Consider the following 20,847-nt stretch of genomic DNA (forward strand, 5'->3'; position numbering starts at 1 on the left):
GCCCCTCTCTCTCTCTCCCTGCCCCTCTCTCTCTCTCCCTGCCCCTCTCTCTCTCCCTGCCCCTCTCTCTCTCCCTGCCCCTCTCTCTCTCCCTGCCCCCTCTCTCTCTCCCTGCCCCTCTCTCTCTCCCTGCCCCTCTCTCTCTCCCTGCCGCTCTCTCTCTCGCTCTCCCCAGCTCTCTCTCTCTCTCGCTCTCCCCGGCGCTCTCCCTCTCTCCCCGGCTCTCTCCCCGGCTCTCCCTCTCTCGCTCTCTCTGTCTCCCTCCCTCCCTCTCTGTCTCTCTCTCCCCGTTGCTCTCGCTCTCTCTCTCGCCCTCACTCGCCCTCTCTCCCTGGCCGTTGCCCTCTCAGCAATTTCTGAACTTTGGATTTCCGGTGGGCCTTTGTTTAAAACAAAAGCCTGAAGTTGCCGAAAACCCTGCTGCGTCTGAAGTTCAGACATTACTGTTCTAGATCCAAGCACCTGTCAGCTGTGAACCTGACAGTGCGCTTTGCTTTTTAAAAAGCCAGTCTGAAAGTAGATGACATTGAATTAGAATTAGAACATTACAGCGCAGTACAGGCCCTTCGGCCCTCGATGTTGCGCCGACCTGTGAAACCATCTGACCTACACTATTCCATTTTCATCCATATGTCTATCCAATGACCACTTAAATGCCCTTAAAGTTGGCGAATCTACTACTGCTGCAGGCAGGGCGTTCCACGCCCTTACTACTCTCTGAGTAAAGAAACTACCTCTCACATCTGTCCTATATCTATCACCCCTCAACTTGAAGCTATGTCCCCTCGTGTTTGCCATCACCATCCGAGGAAAAAGACGCTCACTATCCACCCTATCTAACCCTCTGATTATCTTATATGTCTCTATTAAGTCACCTCTCCTCCTCCTTCTCTCCAACGAAAACAACCTCAAGTCCCTCAGCCTTTCCTCGTAAGACCTTCCCTCCATACCAGGCAACATCCTAGTAAATCTCCTCTGCACCCTTTCCATAGCTTCCACATCCTTCCTATAATGCGGTGACCAGAACTGCACGCAATACTCCAGGTGCGGTCTCACCAGAGTTTTGTACAGCTGCAGCATGACCTCGTGGCTCCGAAACTCGATCCGCCTACTAATAAAAGCTAACACACCATATGCCTTCTTAACAGCCCTATTAACCTGGGTAGCAACCTTCAGGGATTTATGCACCTGGACACCAAGATCTCTCTGTTCATCTACACTACCAAGAATCTTCCCATTAGCCCAGTACTCTGCATTCCTGTTACTCCTTCCAAAGTGAATCACCTCGCACTTTTCCGCATTAAACTCCATTTGCCATCTCTCAGCCCAGCTCTGCAGCCTATCTATGTCCCTCTGTACCCTACAACATCCTTCGGCACTATCCACAACTCCACCGACCTTAGTGTCATCTGCAAATTTACTAACCCACCCTTCTACACCCTCTTCCAGGTCATTTATAAAAATGACAAACAGCAGTGGCCCCAAAACAGATCCTTGCGGTACACCACTAGTAACTAAACTCCAGGATGAACATTTGCCATCAACCACCACCCTGTCTTCTTTCAGCTAGCCAATTTCTGATCCAAAGCTCTAAATCACCTTCAACCCCATACTTCCGTATTTTCTGCAATAGCCTACCGTGGGGAACCTTATCAAACGCCTTACTGAAATCCTCTACACCACATCCACTGCTTTACCCTCATCCACCTGTTTGGTCACCTTCTCGAAAAACTCAATAAGGTTTGTGAGGCACGACCTACCCTTCACAAAACCGTGCTGACTATCTCTAATGAACTTATTCTTTTCAAGATGATTATAAATCCTGTCTCTTATAACCTTTTCCAACATTTTACCCACAACCGAAGTAAGGCTCACAGGTCTATAATTACCAGGGCTGTCTCTACTCCCCTTCTTGAACAAGGGGACAACATTTGCTATCCTCCAGTCTTCCGGCACTATTCCTGTCGACAATGACGACATAACGATCAAGGACAAAGGCTCTGCAATCTCCTCCCTAGCTTCCCAGAGAATCCTAGGGTAAATCCCATCTGGCCCAGGGGACTTATCTATTTTCACACTTTCCAAAATTGCTAACACCTCCTCCTTGTGAACCTCAATCCCATCTAGCCTAGTAGCCTGAATCTCAGTATTCTCCTCAACAACATTTTCTTTCTCTACTGTAAATACTGACGCAAAATATTCATTTAACACTTCCCCTATCTCCTCTGATTCCACACACAACTTCCCACTACTAACCTTGATTGGCCCTAATCTAACTCTAGTCATTCTTTTATTCCTGATATACCTATAGAAAGCCTTAGGGTTTTCCCTGATCCTATCCGCCAATGACTTCTCGTGTCCTCTCCTTGCTCTTCTTAGCTCTACCTTTAGATCCTTCCTGGCTAGCTTGTAGCTCTCAAGCGCCCTAACTGAGCCTTCACGTCTCATCCTAACATAAGCCGCCTTCTTCCTCTTGACAAGTGCTTCAACTTCTTTAGTAAACCACGGCTCCCTCGCTCCACAACTTCCTCCCTGCCTCACAGGTACATACTTATCAAGGACACGCAGTAGCTGCTCCTTGAATAAGCTCCACATTTCGATTGTTCCCATCCCCTGCAGTTTCCTTCCCCATCCTACGCATCCTAAATCTTGCCTAATCGCATCATAATTTCCTTTCCCCCAGCTATAATTTTTGCCCTGCGGTATATACCTGTCCCTGCCCATCGCTAAGGTAAACCTAACCGAATTGTGATCACTATCACCAAAGTGCTCACCTACATCTAAATCTAACACCTGGCCGGGTTCATTTCCCAGTACCAAATCCAATGTGGCATCGCCCCTGGTTGGCCTGTCTACATACTGTGTCAGAAAACCCTCCTGCACACACTGGACAAAAACTGACCCATCTAAAGTACTCGAACTATAGTATTTCCAGTCGATATTTGGAAAGTTCAAGTCCCCCATAACAACTACCCTGTTACTCTCGCCCCTGTCGAGAATCATCTTCGCTATCCTTTCCTCTACATCTCTGGAACTATTTGGAGGTCTATAAAAGACTCCCAACAGGGTAACCTCACCTCTCCTGTTTCTAACCTCGGCCCATACTACCTCAGTAAACGAGTCCTCAAACGTCCTTTCTGTCGCTGTAATACTCTCCTTGATTAACAATGCCACACCCCCCCCTCTTTTACCATCTTCTCTGTTCTTACTGAAACATCTAAATCCCGGAACCTGCAACATTCATTCCTGCCCCTGCTCTACCCATGTCTCCGAAATGGCCACTACATCGAGATCCCAGGTACCAACCCATGCTGCAAGCTCACCCACCTCATTCCGGATGCTCCTGGCGTTGAAGTAGACACACTTTAAACCAGGTTCTTGCTTGCCAGTGCCCTCTTGCGTCCTTGTAACCATATCCCTGACCTCACTACTCTCAACATCCTGTACACTGGCACTACAATTTAGGTTCCCATTCCCCTGCTGAATTAGTTTAAACCCCCCCCGAAGAGCACTAGCAAATCTCCCCCCCAGGATATTGGTATCCCTCTGGTTCAGGTGAAGACCATCCTGTTTGTAGAGGTCCCACCTACCCCAGAAAGAGCCCCAATTATCCAGGAAACCAAAACCCTCCCTCCTGCACCATCCCTGCACCACGTGTTCAACTCCTCTCTCTCCCTATTCCTCGCTTCGCTATCACGTGGCACGGGCAACAACCCAGAGATAACAACTCTGTTTGTTCTCGCTCTAAGCTTCCACCCTAGCTCCCTGAATTTCTGTGTTAAATCCCCATCTCGCTTCCTACCTATGTCGTTGGTGCCTATGTGGACCACGACTTGGGGCTGCTCCCCCTCCCCCTTAAGGATCCCAAAAACACGATCCGAGACATCACGAACCCTGGCACCTGGGAGGCAATAAACCAACCGTGAGTCTCTCTCGTTCCCACAGAACCTCCTATCTTTTCCCCTAACTATGGAGTCCCCAATGACTAATGTTCTGCTCCTCTTCCCCCTTCCCTTCTGAGCAACAGGGACAGACTCTGTGCCAGATATCTGTACCCCATTGCTTACCCCTGGTAAGTCGTTCCCCGCAACAGTATCCAAAACGGTATACCTGTTGTTGAGGGAAACGGCCACAGGGGATCCCTGCACTGCCTGCTGGTTCCCCCTCCTTCCCCTGACGGTAACCCATCTACCTACTTCTTTTGCCTGAGGTGTGACTACCTCCCCATAACTCCTCTCAATAACCTCCTCTGCCTCCCGAATGATCCGAAGTTCATCCAGCTCCAGTTCCCTAACGCGGTTCTCGAGCTGGAGTTGGGTGCACTTCCCGCAGATGCAGTCAGCAGGGACACTCTTGTCGACCCTTACCTCCCACATTCTGCAGGAGGAACACACAACTGCAATTGGAACATACAATTGGAAACTTTCTCATCTCTGAAATACATCTGCGGCTGGATGGAAACCTTTGGCGGGCCATATGTTAGCGAACCCGATTTAGCCTCAGTCTTATCTTATTAATTAATAGGTTCCACAGTGTACTTTCAGCAACTTAAACACTTTATTGAACAATGGAAGATTTAGCATCTTCTATCTTCTTCACCCATCACAGTAAGCAAGCACATGATAGATGTCTACATATCTACAAGCAGACAACCCGTTGGGTTACTCTTTAATAGAGTTGAGCTGCAGTGTCAAAGTAGCCTGCAGGAAGATATTTTAACTTTTATACTCACTCATAAAAAACATATGTCACCTCACAGGACTCTGCCAGCTTGAAGCGCAAGCTGCAACTGAGCCCCGTCCTTATCGGTAACTGTCAAGGGTGTGCTCATTACTTTTCAATTCAGCTCATCCCTTTTCTAACTGTTGTTCAAGAATATGTCTCCTTTCTGTACGATGGGCCGAAGGGCCTGTTTCTGTGCTGTATAACTGTATGACTCTCACTCTGTACTGTATCAGCAAAAGCCAAGTGGGCTCCATGACTGTCTGTGTGTACTAACTCTGGTTAACCCTCACATGGCCCACCTCTGGTTAACTTTGGTGTGTGCTAACGCATAAACTCTGTGTGTACAAACTCTGGTTTACCTCCAAGTGACCAGCTCTGGTTAACTTCACCTACCCATTTAGCCATTTTCTGGTTAAGTCTCTGAACCCTACACTGATGACAGAGTGGACAAAGGTATTATCTAGTGAGATAATGAGTTGCACAGATCAAAGCCACACTGGTTCGAGTCTCAGTTTCTGCTGCGTTAGCTGGTTCTAGCCAGAGTGTCAGTTAGGATTCACCAATTGACCGCAGTACTCTGGAATTCCCTCCCTAAACCTCTCCACCTCTCCTCCTTTAACATCCTCCTTAAAACGTACCTCTTTGACCACGCTTTTGATCATTGGCTCTAAGATGATGTTATGTGGTTCCAAATTTTGTTTTATATTGCTCCTGTGAGACACCTCAGGATGTTTTTCTACGTAAATGCAAGTTGTTATTAGGGGAATAAATTAGCAGGGGCTTTTACTGCCACTGTGATTTCGTGATTCCTGCTGGAAATTACACATGCATGAATACTGAATATAGGCACAATCCAGCTTAGCCATGATACCACCCTCATGGTTGAATAGTTTGTTGACATACTGTATAATTTGGGAGCCGGCAACTGTGGAATTGTACTCAACAGGAGTCAGTGCCTTTAGGAGAGGAAGAAGAAAAGTGAGTGTGGAAAATTACATCTTTGATTTTTTTAAAAAAATCTCATGGTCTGAAATTCACTGCCTGATCAGATGGTAAAAGCAGATTCAGTAGTAACTTTCAAAAGGGAATTTGATATATACTTGAAAAGGAAACATTTGCAGAGCTGTGGCAAAAAGCAGGGGAATGGGACTAATTGGATAGCTCTTTCAAAGAGCCAGCATATCGCAATGGACCAAATGTCCTCCTATTGTGCTGTTTGATTCTCTGATTGAATGAAGTGAAACCAGTTGCATGTACAGTGCGTGGTCCAGTGCAGCAAATTGATCCTCCAATGTATGGAGATGTTTGAGCAGAGGGAAGGCTCTCAGCAGGCACTTCACATTCAGGCAGCTGAACCCTGTGTTTCACTTGTGTCCCTACAGGGATGAAGAATTCAGAACGCACTGCAGTGCAGGAGGAGTGGATGGAGGGCAAGGTGCCTGTGATTGTGGCAACCATCAGCTTTGGAATGGGTGTGGACAAAGGTAATGTCAGGTGAGTGTCAATAAAAAGGGGTTGGTGAGGTGGAAACATGTCTGCTGGGGACGGGGTGTTAGAACATAAGAAATAGGAGCAGGAGTAGGCCATTGGGCCCCTCAAGCCTGCTCCGCCATTCAATAAGATCCTGGCTGATCTGATTGTGGCCTTAACTCCACTTTCCTGCCTGCCCCCCCGAAGAAGGGTCACTGACCCGAAACATTAACTCTGCTTCTCTTTCCACAGATGCTGCCAGACCTGCTGAGTGGTTCCAGCATTTCTTGTTTTTATTTCAGATTTCCAGCATCCGCAGTATTTTGCTTTTATACCCCCATAACCCTTGACTCCTTTGTAGTTCCTGTTGTAGTCATGAGATTGTGAGGGTTCTGCCCAGGGCAGTTGGGTGGAGTGAGAGATATTTGTGGTCACCAGTAACTAGTTACTAGCTCTCCATGAGGCATGATTATTAGTTACAGAAGATACTCCAGATTGCAGGTCATATAACATATACAGCTTCATGAGGTCAGCTTTTGTTGTGTCATGTCATGAAATATATCTTTTGCACAATCTGATCCTGGGGAACAAGGGCAGCTGGTGTTGCCAACTGATTTTGCACCAGCTTGTCCAAGTGCAGATTGGCGCTGGTTACCGAGTGAGCGTGTAGCATTATCAATTACTAGCTTTCTCTGTGAGATGCAGTGCTGATTACCAGCTATGAGTGCCAGATAATGCTGGTTGCCAGCTGTCTGTGAACATTGGGTGGTCATGAAATTATACAGCACAGAATGCAGCCATTTGGCCCATCGTGCCTGTACTGGCTCTTTGAGACTGCTATCTAATTAGTCCACTCCGCAGTTTATTCCCCACAGACCTGCAGGTTTTTCCTTTTCAAGTTTATAGTCAATTTAGATTTGAAAGTTATCATTGAATCTGCTTCCATCACTCTTTCAGGCAGTGCATTCCAGATCATTGCAACATGCTACATAAAATATTTGCCTGTGTTGTCTCTGGTTCTTTTCTGAATCATAAATCTCTATCTTCTGGAAGCAGTTTCTCTTTACTTTATCAAAATTACAAGTTTCTTTCATATACACTGCCTTTCATGACCTACAGACATCCCAAAGCAATTTCCAGCCAATAAAGTAATTTTGAAGTGTAGTCACTATTGTAATGTAAAACCCACTGTTATTTTGACGACCTCTGTTAAAACTCCCCTTATCCTTTTCTGCTGTAAGGAGAACAACCCCAGCTCCTCCATAACTGAAGCCCCTCATTCCTGGTACCATTCTAGTAAATTTCCTCTGCACCCTTTGCAAAGCCTTGCCATCCTTCCTAACGTGTGGTGCCCAGAATTGGACACAATAATCCAGCTGAGACCTAACTCGTGATTTATGATGGGTTAGCATAACTTCCTTGCTTATGTTATGGGTTAAAGATGTCTGAGTTTTTTTTCATTAATTCGTGGGCTGTGAGTGTCGCTGGCCAGGCCAGCGTTTATTGCCCATCCATAATTGCACTTGAGAAGGTGGCAGTGAGCTGCCGCCTTGAACTGCTGCAGTCCATATGTGTGTAGGTGCACCCACAGTGCTGTTGGGGAGGGAGTTCCAGGATTTTAACCCAGCGACAGCGAAGGAACGGTGAGTGAGCTCCAAGTCAGGATGGTGTGTGGCTTGGAGAGGAACTTGCAGGTCGTGGTGTTCTCATGTGTCTGCTGCCCTTGTCCTTCTATGTGGTCAAAGGCACGGGTTTAGAAGGTGCAATTGAAGGAGTATTGGCGAGTTGCTGCACTGCATCTTGTAGATAGTACTCACTGCTGCAACTGTGATGGAGGGAGTGAATACTTAATATGGTGGATAGGGTGCTGATCAAGCAGGCTGCTTTCTCTTGAATGGTGTCGAGCTTCTTGGGTGTTGTTCAAGCTGCACGCATCCTGGCAAGTGGAGAGTATTCAATCAGACTCCTGATTTGTGCCTTGTAGATGTTGGTCAAGATTTGGGAGCCAGGAGATGAATTACTTGCTGCAGAATCACAGCCTCTGACCTGCTCTTGTAGTCTCAGTATTTATATAGCTAGTTCAGTTCAGTTTCGGGTCAAGGGTGACCATAGGATTTTGATGGTTGGTGCTGCAGCGATGGTAATGCCCTTGAACATCAAGGGAAGATGGTTAGTTTTCTCTTGTTGCAGATGGTCATTGCCTGGTACTTGTGTGGTGCGAATGTTGGGCGATGCTGGTTCCTCCCTGTCACTGTGCACTGGGCGATGCTGGTTCCTCCCTGTCACTGTGCACTGGGCGATGCTGGTTCCTCCCTGTCTCTCTGCACTGGGTGATGCTGGTTCCTCCCTGTCTCTCTGCACTGGGCGATGCTGGTTCCTGCCTGTCTCTGAGCACTGGGCGATGCTGGTTCCTCCCTGTCTCTCTGCACTGGGCGATGCTGGTTCCTCCCTGTCTCTGAGCACTGGGCGATGCTGATTCCTGACTGTCACTGTGCACTGGGCGATGCTGATTCCTCACTGTCTCTGTGCACTGGGCGATGCTGGTTCCTGACTCTCTCTGTGCACTGGGCGATGCTGGTTCCTGACTGTCTCTGAGCACTGGGCGATGCTGGTTCCTGACTGTCTCTGAGCACTGGGCGATGCTGATTCCTGACTGTCTCTGTGCACTGGGCGATGCTGGTTCCTGACTGTCTCTGAGCACTGGGCGATGCTGATTCCTGACTGTCTCTGTGCACTGGGCGATGCTCATTCCTGACTGTCACTGAGCACTGGGCGATGCTGATTCCTGACTGTCACTGAGCACTGGGCGATGCTGGTTCCTGACTGTCTCTGTGCACTGGGCGATGCTGGTTCCTGACTGTCTCTGAGCACTGAGCGATGCTGATTCCTGACTGTCTCTGTGCACTGGGCGATGCTGATTCCTGACTGTCACTGAGCACTGGGCGATGCTGGTTCCTGACTGTCACTGAGCACTGGGCGATGCTGGTTCCTGACTGTCACCGAGCACTGGGCGATGCTGGTTCCTGATTGTCTCTGAGCACTGGGCGATGCTGATTCCTGACTGTCTCTGAGCACTGGACGATGCTGGTTCCTGACTGTCTCTGAGCACTGGGCGATGCTGGTTCCTGACCGTCTCTGAGCACTGGGCGATGCTGATTCCTGACTGTCTCTGAGCACTGGACGATGCTGGTTCCTGACTGTCTCTGAGCACTGGGCGATGCTGATTCCTCACTGTCTCTGTGCACTGGGCAATGCTGGTTCCTGACTGTCTCTGAGCACTGGGCGATGCTGATTCCTGACTGTCTCTGTGCATTGGGTGATGCTGGTTCCTGACTGTCACTGAGCACTGGGCAATGCTGATTCCTGACTATCTCTGAGCACTGGACAATGCTGATTCCTGACTGTCTCTGAGCACTGGGCGATGCTGATTCCTGACTGTCTCTGTGCATTGGGCGATGCTGGTTCCTGACTGTCACTGAGCACTGGGCGATGCTGATTCCTCCCTGTCTCTCTGCACTGGGTGATGCTGGTGCCTCACTGTCTTTGTGCACTGGGCGATGCTGATTCCACACTGTCTCTGTGCACTGGGCGATGCTGATTCCTGACACTCTCCCTGTCTCTCCCTGTCTCTCCCTGTCTCTCACAGCACTGGGCGATGCTCATTCCTCCCTGTCTCTCTGCACTGTGCGTTGCTGGTTCCTGACTCTCTCAGCACTGGGCACTGCTGGTCCCTGACTCTCTCTGAGCACTGGACGATGCTGGTTCCTCACTGTCTCTGAACACTGGGCGATGCTGGTTCCTCCCTGTCTCTGTGCACTGGATGATGCTGGTTCCTTACTGTCTCTGAGCACTGGACGATGCTGGTTCCTGACTGTCTCTGAGCACTGGGCGATGCTCATTCCTCCCTGTCTCTCTGCACTGTGCGTTGCTGGTTCCTGACTCTCTCAGCACTGGGCACTGCTGGTCCCTGACTCTCTCTGTGCATTGGGCGATGCTGGTTCCTGACTGTCACTGAGCACTGGGCGATGCTGATTCCTCCCTGTCTCTCTGCACTGGGCGATGCTGATTCCTCCCTGTCTCTCTGCACTGGGTGATGCTGGTTCCTCACTGTCTCTGAGCACTGGGCGATGCTGATTCCTCACTGTCTCTGTGTACTGGGCGATGCTGATTCCTGACACACTCCCTGTCTCTCCCTGTCTCTCCCTGTCTCTCCCAGCACTGGGCGATGCTCATTCGTCCCTGTCTCTCTGCACTGTGCGTTGCTGGTTCCTGACTCTCTCAGCACTGGGCACTGCTGGTTCCTGACTCTCTCTCAGCACTGGACGATGCTGGTTCCTCACTGTCTCTGAACACTGGGCGATGCTGGTTCCTGACCGTCTCTGAGCACTGGGCGATGCTGATTCCTGACCGTCTTTGAGCACTGGACGATGCTGATTCCACACTGTCTCTGTGCACTGGGCGATGCTGATTCCTGACACTCTCCCTGTCTCTCCCTGTCTCTCCCTGTCTCTCACAGCACTGGGCGATGCTCATTCCTCCCTGTCTCTCTGCACTGTGCGTTGCTGGTTCCTGACTCTCTCAGCACTGGGCACTGCTGGTCCCTGACTCTCTCTGAGCACTGGACGATGCTGGTTCCTCACTGTCTCTGAACACTGGGCGATGCTGGTTCCTCCCTGTCTCTGTGCACTGGATGATGCTGGTTCCTTACTGTCTCTGAGCACTGGACGATGCTGGTTCCTGACTGTCTCTGAGCACTGGGCGATGCTCATTCCTCCCTGTCTCTCTGCACTGTGCGTTGCTGGTTCCTGACTCTCTCAGCACTGGGCACTGCTGGTCCCTGACTCTCTCTGTGCATTGGGCGATGCTGGTTCCTGACTGTCACTGAGCACTGGGCGATGCTGATTCCTCCCTGTCTCTCTGCACTGGGTGATGCTGGTTCCTCACTGTCTCTGAGCACTGGGCGATGCTGATTCCTCACTGTCTCTGTGTACTGGGCGATGCTGATTCCTGACACACTCCCTGTCTCTCCCTGTCTCTCCCTGTCTCTCCCTGTCTCTCCCAGCACTGGGCGATGCTCATTCGTCCCTGTCTCTCTGCACTGTGCGTTGCTGGTTCCTGACTCTCTCAGCACTGGGCACTGCTGGTTCCTGACTCTCTCTCAGCACTGGACGATGCTGGTTCCTCACTGTCTCTGAACACTGGGCGATGCTGGTTCCTGACCGTCTCTGAGCACTGGGCGATGCTGATTCCTGACCGTCTCTGAGCACTGGACGATGCTGGTTCCTGACTGTGTCTGTGCACTGGATGATGCTGGTTCCTTACTGTCTCTGAGCACTGGACGATGCTGGTTCCTTACTGTCTTTCAGCACTGGGAGATGCTGGTTCCTGACTGTCTCTGTGCATTGGGTGATGCTGGTTCCTCACTGTCTCTGAGCACTGGACGATGCTGGTTCCTGACTGTCTCTGAGCACTGGGCGATGCTGATTCCTCACTGTCTCTGTGCACTGGGCGATGCTGATTCCTGACACTCTCCCTGTCTCTCCCTGTCTCTCCCAGCACTGGGCGATGCTCATTCCTCCCTGTCTCTCTGCACTGTGCGTTGCTCGTTCCTGACACTCTCAGCACTGGGCACTGCTGGTTCCTGACTCTCTCTGAGCACTGGACGATGCTGGTTCCTCACTGTCTCTGAACACTGGGCGATGCTGGTTCCTCACTGTCTCTGTGCACTGGACGATGCTGGTTCCTTACTGTCTCCGAGCACTGGACGATGCTGGTTGCTTACTGTCTCTGAGCACTGGGTGATGCTGGTTCCTGACTGTCTGTGCACTGGATGATACTGGTTCCTTACTGTCTCTGAACACTGGGTGATGCTGGTTCCTCCCTGTCTGTGTGCACTGGACGATGCTGGTTCCTCACTGTCTCTGAGCACTGGGTGATGCTGGTTCCTGACTGTGTCTGTGCACTGGACGATGCTGGTTCCTCACTGTCTCTGAACACTGGATGATGCTGGTTCCTTACTGTCTCCGAGCACTGGATGATGCTGGTTCCTGACTCTCTCTGAGCACTGGGTGATGCTGGTTCCTGACTGTCACTGAGCTCTGGACGATGCTGGTTCCTCACTGTCTCTGAGCACTGGACGATGCTGGTTCCTTACTGTCTCTGAGCACTGGACGATGCTGGTTCCTTACTGTCTTTCAGCACTGGGAGATGCTGGTTCCTGACTCTCTCTGAGCACTGTGCGATGCTGGTTCCACCCTGTCTCTCTGCACTGGGCGATGCTGGGTCCTCACTGTCTTTGTGCACTGCGCGTTGCTGGTTCCTGACTCTTTCAGCACTGGGCACTGCTGGTTCCTGACTCTCTCTCAGCACTGGACGATGCTGGTTCCTCACTGTCTCTGAACACTGGGCGATGCTGGTTCCTCCCTGTCTCTGTGCACTGGACGATGCTGGTTCCTTACTGGCTCCGAGCACTGGATGATGCTGGTTCCTGACTGTCTCTGAGCACTGGGTGATGCTGGTTCCTGACTGTCACTGAGCACTGGACGATGCTGGTTCCTCACTGTCTCTGAGCACTGGACGATGCTGGTTCCTTACTGTCTCTGAGCACTGGGTGATGCTGGTTCCTGACTGTGTCTGTGCACTGGATGTTGCTGGTTCCTTACTGTCTCTGAGCACTGGACGATGCTGGTTCCTTACTGTCTTTCAGCACTGGGAGATGCTGGTTCCTGACTCTCTCTCAGCACTGTGCGATGCTTGTTCCACCCTGTCACTCTGCACTGGGCGATGCTGGATCCTCACTGTCTTTGTGCACTGTGCGTTGCTGGTTCCTGACTCTTTCAGCACTGGGCACTGCTGGTTCCTTACTGTCTTTGAGCACTGGACGATGCTGGTTCCTCCCTGTCTCTGTGCACTGGGCGATGCTGGTTCCTGACTGTCTCTGAGCACTGGGCGATGCTGATTCCTGACTGTCTCTGAACACTGGGCGATGCTGGTTCCTCCCTGTCTCTGTGCACTGGACGATGCTGGTTCCTTACTGTCTCCGAGCACTGGATGATGCTGGTTCCTGACTGTCTCTGAGCACTGGGTGATGCTGGTTCCTGACTGTCACTGAGCACTGGACGATGCTGGTTCCTCACTGTCTCTGAGCACTGGACGATGCTGGTTCCTTACTGTCTCTGAGCACTGGGTGATGCTGGTTCCTGACTGTGTCTGTGCACTGGATGATGCTGGTTCCTTATTGTCTCTGAGCACTGGGTGATGCTGGTTCCTGACTGTGTCTGTGCACTGGATGATGCTGGTTCCTTACTGTCTCTGAGCACTGGACGATGCTGGTTCCTTACTGTCTCCGAGCACTGGATGATGCTGGTTCCTGACTGTCTCTGAGCACTGGGTGATGCTGGTTCCTGACTGTCACTGAGCACTGGACGATGCTGGTTCCTCACTGTCTCTGAGCACTGGACGATGCTGGTTCCTTACTGTCTCTGAGCACTGGGTGATGCTGGTTCCTGACTGTGTCTGTGCACTGGATGATGCTGGTTCCTTACTGTCTCTGAGCACTGGGTGATGCTGGTTCCTTACTGTCTTTGAGCACTGGGCGATGCTGGTACCTGACTGTCACTGAGCACTGGGCGATGCTGGTTCCTGACTGTCTCTGTGCATTGGGCGATGCTGGTTCCTGACTGTCACTGAGCACTGGGCGATGCTGATTCCTCCCTGTCTCTCTGCACTGGGTGATGCTGGTTCCTCACTGTCTCTGAGCACTGGGCGATGCTGATTCCTGACACTCTCCCTGTCTCTCCCAGCATTGGGCGATGCTCATTCCTCCCTGTCTCTCTGCACTGTGCGTTGCTGGTTCCTGACTCTCTCTGAGCACTGGACGATGCTGGTTCCTCACTGTCTCTGAACACTGGGCGATGCTGGTTCCTCACTGTCTCTGTGCACTGGACGATGCTGGTTCCTTACTGTCTCTGAGCACTGGGTGATGCTGGTTCCTGACTGTCTGTGCACTGGATGATGCTGGTTCCTTACTGTCTCTGTGCACTGGACGATGCTGGTTCCTCACTGTCTCTGAGCACTGGACGATGCTGGTTCCTTACTGTCTCTGAGCACTGGATGATACTGGTTCCTGACTGTCACTGAGCACTGGACGATGCTGGTTCCTCACTGTCTCTGAGCACTGGACGATGCTGGTTCCTTACTGTCTCTGAGCACTGGGTGATGCTGGTTCCTGACTGTGTCTGTGCACTGGATGATGCTGGTTCCTTACTGTCTCTGAGCACTGGACGATGCTGGTTCCTTGCTGTCTTTCAGCACTGGGAGATGCTGGTTCCTGACTCTCTCTGAGCACTGTGCGATGCTGGTTCCACCCTGTCTCTCTGCACTGGGCGATGCTGGATCCTCACTGTCTTTGTGCACTGTGCGTTGCTGGTTCCTGACTCTTTCAGCACTGGGCACTGCTGGTTCCTGACTCTCTCTCAGCACTGGACGATGCTGGTTCCTCCCTGTCTCTGTGCACTGGGCGATGCTGGTTCCTGACTGTCTCTGAGCACTGGACGATGCTGGTTCCTCACTGTCTCTGAGCACTGGACGATGCTGGTTCCTTACTGTCTCTGAGCACTGGGTGATGCTGGTTCCTGACTGTGTCTGTGCACTGGATGATGCTGGTTCCTTACTGTCTCTGAGCACTGGACGATGCTGGTTCCTTACTGTCTTTCAGCACTGGGAGATGCTGGTTCCTGACTCTCTCTGAGCACTGTGCGATGCTGGTTCCACCCTGTCTCTCTGCACTGGGCGATGCTGGATCCTCACTGTCTTTGTGCACTGTGCGTTGCTGGTTCCTGACTCTTTCAGCACTGGGCACTGCTGGTTCCTTACTGTCTTTGAGCACTGGGCGATGCTGGTACCTGACTGTCACTGAGCACTGGGCGATGCTGGTTCCTGACTGTCTCTGTGCATTGGGCGATGCTGGTTCCTGACTGTCACTGAGCACTGGGCGATGCTGATTCCTCCCTGTCTCTCTGCACTGGGTGATGCTGGTTCCTCACTGTCTCTGAGCACTGGGCGATGCTGATTCCTCACTGTCTCTGTGCACTGGGCGATGCTGATTTCTGACACTCTCCCTGTCTCTCCCAGCATTGGGCGATGCTCATTCCTCCCTGTCTCTCTGCACTGTGCGTTGCTGGTTCCTGACTCTCTCAGCACTGGGCACTGCTGGTTCCTGACTCTCTCTGAGCACTGGACGATGCTGGTTCCTCACTGTCTCTGAACACTGGACGATGCTGGTTCCTCACTGTCTCTGTGCACTGGACGATGCTGGTTCCTTACTGTCTCTGAGCACTGGGTGATGCTGGTTCCTGACTGTCTGTGCACTGGATGATGCTGGTTCCTTACTGTCTCTGTGCACTGGACGATGCTGGTTCCTCACTGTCTCTGAGCACTGGACGATGCTGGTTCCTTACTGTCTCTGAGCACTGGATGATACTGGTTCCTGACTGTCACTGAGCACTGGACGATGCTGGTTCCTCACTGTCTCTGAGCACTGGACGATGCTGGTTCCTTACTGTCTCTGAGCACTGGGTGATGCTGGTTCCTGACTGTGTCTGTGCACTGGATGATGCTGGTTCCTTACTGTCTCTGAGCACTGGACGATGCTGGTTCCTTGCTGTCTTTCAGCACTGGGAGATGCTGGTTCCTGACTCTCTCTGAGCACTGTGCGATGCTGGTTCCACCCTGTCTCTCTGCACTGGGCGATGCTGGATCCTCACTGTCTTTGTGCACTGTGCGTTGCTGGTTCCTGACTCTTTCAGCACTGGGCACTGCTGGTTCCTGACTCTCTCTCAGCACTGGACGATGCTGGTTCCTCCCTGTCTCTGTGCACTGGGCGATGCTGGTTCCTGACTGTCTCTGTGCACTGGACGATGCTGGTTCCTTACTGTCTCTGAGCACTGGACGATGCTGGTTCCTGACTGTCTCTGTGCACTGGACGATGCTGGTTCCTTACTGTCTCTGTGCACTGGACGATGCTGGTTCCTCACTGTCTCTGAACACTGGACGATGCTGGTTCCTTACTGTCTCTGAGCACTGGACGATGCTGGTTCCTGACTCTCTCTGAGCACTGGGCGATGCTGATTCCTGACTGTCTCTGTGCATTGGGTGATGCTGGTTCCTCACTGTCTCTGAGCACTGGACGATGCTGGTTCCTGACTGTCTCTGAGCACTGGGCGATGCTGATTCCTGACTGTCTCTGTGCATTGGGCGATGCTGGTTCCTGACTGTCACTGAGCACTGGGCGATGCTGATTCCTCCCTGTCTCTCTGCACTGGGTGATGCTGGTTCCTCACTGTCTCTGAGCACTGGGCGATGCTGATTCCTGACACTCTCCCTGTCTCTCCCTGTCTCTCCCAGCACTGGGCGATGCTCATTCCTCCCTGTCTCTCTGCACTGTGCGTTGCTGGTTCCTGACTCTCTCAGCACTGGGCACTGCTGGTTCTTGACTCTCTCTGAGCACTGGACGATGCTGGTTCCTCACTGTCTCTGAACACTGGGCGATGCTGGTTCCTCCCTGTCTCTGTGCACTGGACGATGCTGGTTCCTTACTGTCTCCGAGCACCGGATGATGCTGGTTCCTGACTGTCTCTGAGCACTGGGTGATGCTGGTTCCTGACTGTCTCTGAGCACTGGACGATGCTGGTTCCTGACTGTGTCTGTGCACTGGATGATGCTGGTTCCTTACTGTCTCTGAGCACTGGACGATGCTGGTTCCTTACTGTCTTTCAGCACTGGGAGATGCTGGTTCCTGACTCTCTCTGAGCACTGTGCGATGCTGGTTCCACCCTGTCTCTCTGCACTGGGCGATGCTGGATCCTCACTGTCTTTGTGCACTGTGCGTTGCTGGTTCCTGACTCTTTCAGCACTGGGCACTGCTGGTTCCTTACTGTCTCTGAGCACTGGACGATGCTGGTTCCTCCCTGTCTCTGTGCACTGGGCGATGCTGGTTCCTGACTGTCTCTGTGCACTGGACGATGCTGGTTCCTTACTGTCTCTGAGCACTGGGCGATGCTGGTTCCTGACTGTCTCTGAGCACTGGGCGATGCTGATTCCTGACTGTCTCTGTGCATTGGGCGATGCTGGTTCCTGACTGTCACTGAGCACTGGGCGATGCTGATTCCTCCCTGTCTCTGAGCACTGGGTGATGCTGGTTCCTCACTGTCTCTGAGCACTGGGCGATGCTGATTCCTCACTGTCTCTGTGCACTGGGCGATGCTGATTCCTGACACTCTCCCTGTCTCTCCCAGCACTGGGCGATGCTCATTCCTCCCTGTCTCTCTGCACTGTGCGTTGCTGGTTCCTGACTCTCTCAGCACTGGGCACTGCTGGTTCCTGACACTCTCTGAGCACTGGACGATGCTGGTTCCTCACTGTCTCTGAACACTGGGCGATGCTGGTTCCTCACTGTCTCTGTGCACTGGACGATGCTGGTTCCTTACTGTCTCTGAGCACTGGGTGATGCTGGTTCCTGACTGTCTGTGCACTGGATGATGCTGGTTCCTTACTGTCTCTGTGCACTGGACGATGCTGGTTCCTCACTGTCTCTGAGCACTGGACGATGCTGGTTCCTTACTGTCTCTGAGCACTGGATGATACTGGTTCCTGACTGTCACTGAGCACTGGACGATGCTGGTTCCTCACTGTCTCTGAGCACTGGACGATGCTGGTTCCTTACTGTCTCTGAGCCCTGGGTGATGCTGGTTCCTGACTGTGTCTGTGCACTGGATGATGCTGGTTCCTTACTGTCTCTGAGCACTGGACGATGCTGGTTCCTTGCTGTCTTTCAGCACTGGGAGATGCTGGTTCCTGACTCTCACTGAGCACTGTGCGATGCTGGTTCCACCCTGTCTCTCTGCACTGGGCGATGCTGGATCCTCACTGTCTTTGTGCACTGTGCGTTGCTGGTTCCCGACTCTTTCAGCACTGGGCACTGCTGGTTCCTGACTCTCTCTCAGCACTGGACGATGCTGGTTCCTCCCTGTCTCTGTGCACTGGGCGATGCTGGTTCCTGACTGTCTCTGAGCACTGGACGATGCTGGTTCCTTACTGTCTCTGAGCACTGGACGATGCTGGTTCCTGACTGTCTCTGTGCACTGGGCGATGCTGGGTCCTCACTGTCTTTGTGCACTGTGCGTTGCTGGTTCCTGACTCTTTCAGCACTGGGCACTGCTGGTTCCTGACTCTCTCTCAGCACTGGACGATGCTGGTTCCTCACTGTCTCTGAACACTGGGCGATGCTGGTTCCTCCCTGTCTCTGTGCACTGGACGATGCTGGTTCCTTACTGGCTCCGAGCACTGGATGATGCTGGTTCCTGACTGTCTCTGAGCACTGGGTGATGCTGGTTCCTGACTGTCACTGAGCACTGGACGATGCTGGTTCCTCACTGTCTCTGAGCACTGGACGATGCTGGTTCCTTACTGTCTCTGAGCACTGGGTGATGCTGGTTCCTGACTGTGTCTGTGCACTGGATGTTGCTGGTTCCTTACTGTCTCTGAGCACTGGACGATGCTGGTTCCTTACTGTCTTTCAGCACTGGGAGATGCTGGTTCCTGACTCTCTCTGAGCACTGTGCGATGCTTGTTCCACCCTGTCTCTCTGCACTGGGCGATGCTGGATCCTCACTGTCTTTGTGCACTGTGCGTTGCTGGTTCCTGACTCTTTCAGCACTGGGCACTGCTGGTTCCTTACTGTCTTTGAGCACTGGACGATGCTGGTTCCTCCCTGTCTCTGTGCACTGGGCGATGCTGGTTCCTGACTGTCTCTGTGCACTGGACGATGCTGGTTCCTTACTGTCTCTGAGCACTGGGCGATGCTGGTTCCTAACTGTCTCTGAGGACTGGGCGATGCTGGTACCTGACTGTCACTGAGCACTGGGCAATGCTGGTTCCTGACTGTCTCTGAGCACTGGGCGATGCTGATTCCTGACTGTCTCTGAACACTGGGCGATGCTGGTTCCTCCCTGTCTCTGTGCACTGGACGATGCTGGTTCCTTACTGTCTCCGAGCACTGGATGTTGCTGGTTCCTGACTGTCTCTGAGCACTGGGTGATGCTGGTTCCTGACTGTCACTGAGCACTGGACGATGCTGGTTCCTCACTGTCTCTGAGCACTGGACGATGCTGGTTCCTTACTGTCTCTGAGCACTGGGTGATGCTGGTTCCTGACTGTGTCTGTGCACTGGATGATGCTGGTTCCTTACTGTCTCTGAGCACTGGGTGATGCTGGTTCCTTACTGTCTTTCAGCACTGGGAGATGCTGGTTCCTGACTCTCTCTGAGCACTGTGCGATGCTGGTTCCACCCTGTCTCTCTGCACTGGGCGATGCTGGATCCTCACTGTCTTTGTGCACTGTGCGTTGCTGGTTCCTGACTCTTTCAGCACTGGGCACTGCTGGTTCCTTACTGTCTTTGAGCACTGGGCGATGCTGGTACCTGACTGTCACTGAGCACTGGGCGATGCTGGTTCCTGACTGTCTCTGTGCATTGGGCGATGCTGGTTCCTGACTGTCACTGAGCACTGGGCGATGCTGATTCCTCCCTGTCTCTCTGCACTGGGTGATGCTGGTTTCTCACTGTCTCTGAGCACTGGGCGATGCTGATTCCTCACTGTCTCTGTGCACTGGGCGATGCTGATTCCTGACACTCTCCCTGTCTCTCCCAGCATTGGGCGATGCTCATTCCTCCCTGTCTCTCTGCACTGTGCGTTGCTGGTTCCTGACTCTCTCAGCACTGAGCACTGCTGGTTCCTGACTCTCTCTGAGCACTGGACGATGCTGGTTCCTCACTGTCTCTGAACACTGGGCGATGCTGGTTCCTCACTGTCTCTGTGCACTGGACGATGCTGGTTCCTTACTGTCTCTGAGCACTGGGTGATGCTGGTTCCTGACTGTCTGTGCACTGGATGATGCTGGTTCCTTACTGTCTCTGAGCACTGGACGATGCTGGTTCCTCACTGTCTCTGAGCACTGGACGATGCTGGTTCCTTACTGTCTCTGAGCACTGGACGATGCTGGTTCCTCACTGTCTCTGAGCACTGGACGATGCTGGTTCCTTACTGTCTCTGAGCACTGGGTGATGCTGGTTCCTGACTGTGTCTGTGCACTGGATGATGCTGGTTCCTTACTGTCTCTGAGCACTGGACGATGCTGGTTCCTTGCTGTCTTTCAGCACTGGGAGATGCTGGTTCCTGACTCTCTCTGAGCACTGTGCGATGCTGGTTCCACCCTGTCTCTCTGCACTGGGCGATGCTGGATCCTCACTGTCTTTGTGCACTGTGCGTTGCTGGTTCCTGACTCTTTCAGCACTGGGCACTGCTGGTTCCTGACTCTCTCTCAGCACTGGACGATGCTGGTTCCTCCCTGTCTCTGTGCACTGGGCGATGCTGGTTCCTGACTGTCTCTGAGCACTGGACGATGCTGGTTCCTCACTGTCTCTGAGCACTGGACGATGCTGGTTCCTTACTGTCTCTGAGCACTGGGTGATGCTGGTTCCTGACTGTGTCTGTGCACTGGATGATGCTGGTTCCTTACTGTCTCTGAGCACTGGACGATGCTGGTTCCTTACTGTCTTTCAGCACTGGGAGATGCTGGTTCCTGACTCTCTCTGAG

General features: G+C 52.2%; 1 protein-coding gene across 5 annotated transcripts in view; it reads left to right on the forward strand.

The window, feature by feature from the left end:
• Positions 1–20,847, forward strand: part of recql5 (RecQ helicase-like 5) — a 152,509-nt gene that overhangs the window by 25,540 nt on the left and 106,122 nt on the right. For all 5 annotated transcript variants that reach the window (XM_068057849.1, XM_068057852.1, XM_068057850.1 and 2 more), the window contains exon 5: positions 6,108–6,219. In XM_068057849.1, coding sequence (XP_067913950.1) covers positions 6,108–6,219 — 112 coding nt within the window. The remainder of the gene's footprint in view (positions 1–6,107; positions 6,220–20,847) is intronic.

Source organism: Heterodontus francisci, chromosome 26 (assembly GCF_036365525.1).
Source record: "Heterodontus francisci isolate sHetFra1 chromosome 26, sHetFra1.hap1, whole genome shotgun sequence".
Classification (NCBI taxonomy): domain Eukaryota; kingdom Metazoa; phylum Chordata; class Chondrichthyes; order Heterodontiformes; family Heterodontidae; genus Heterodontus; species Heterodontus francisci.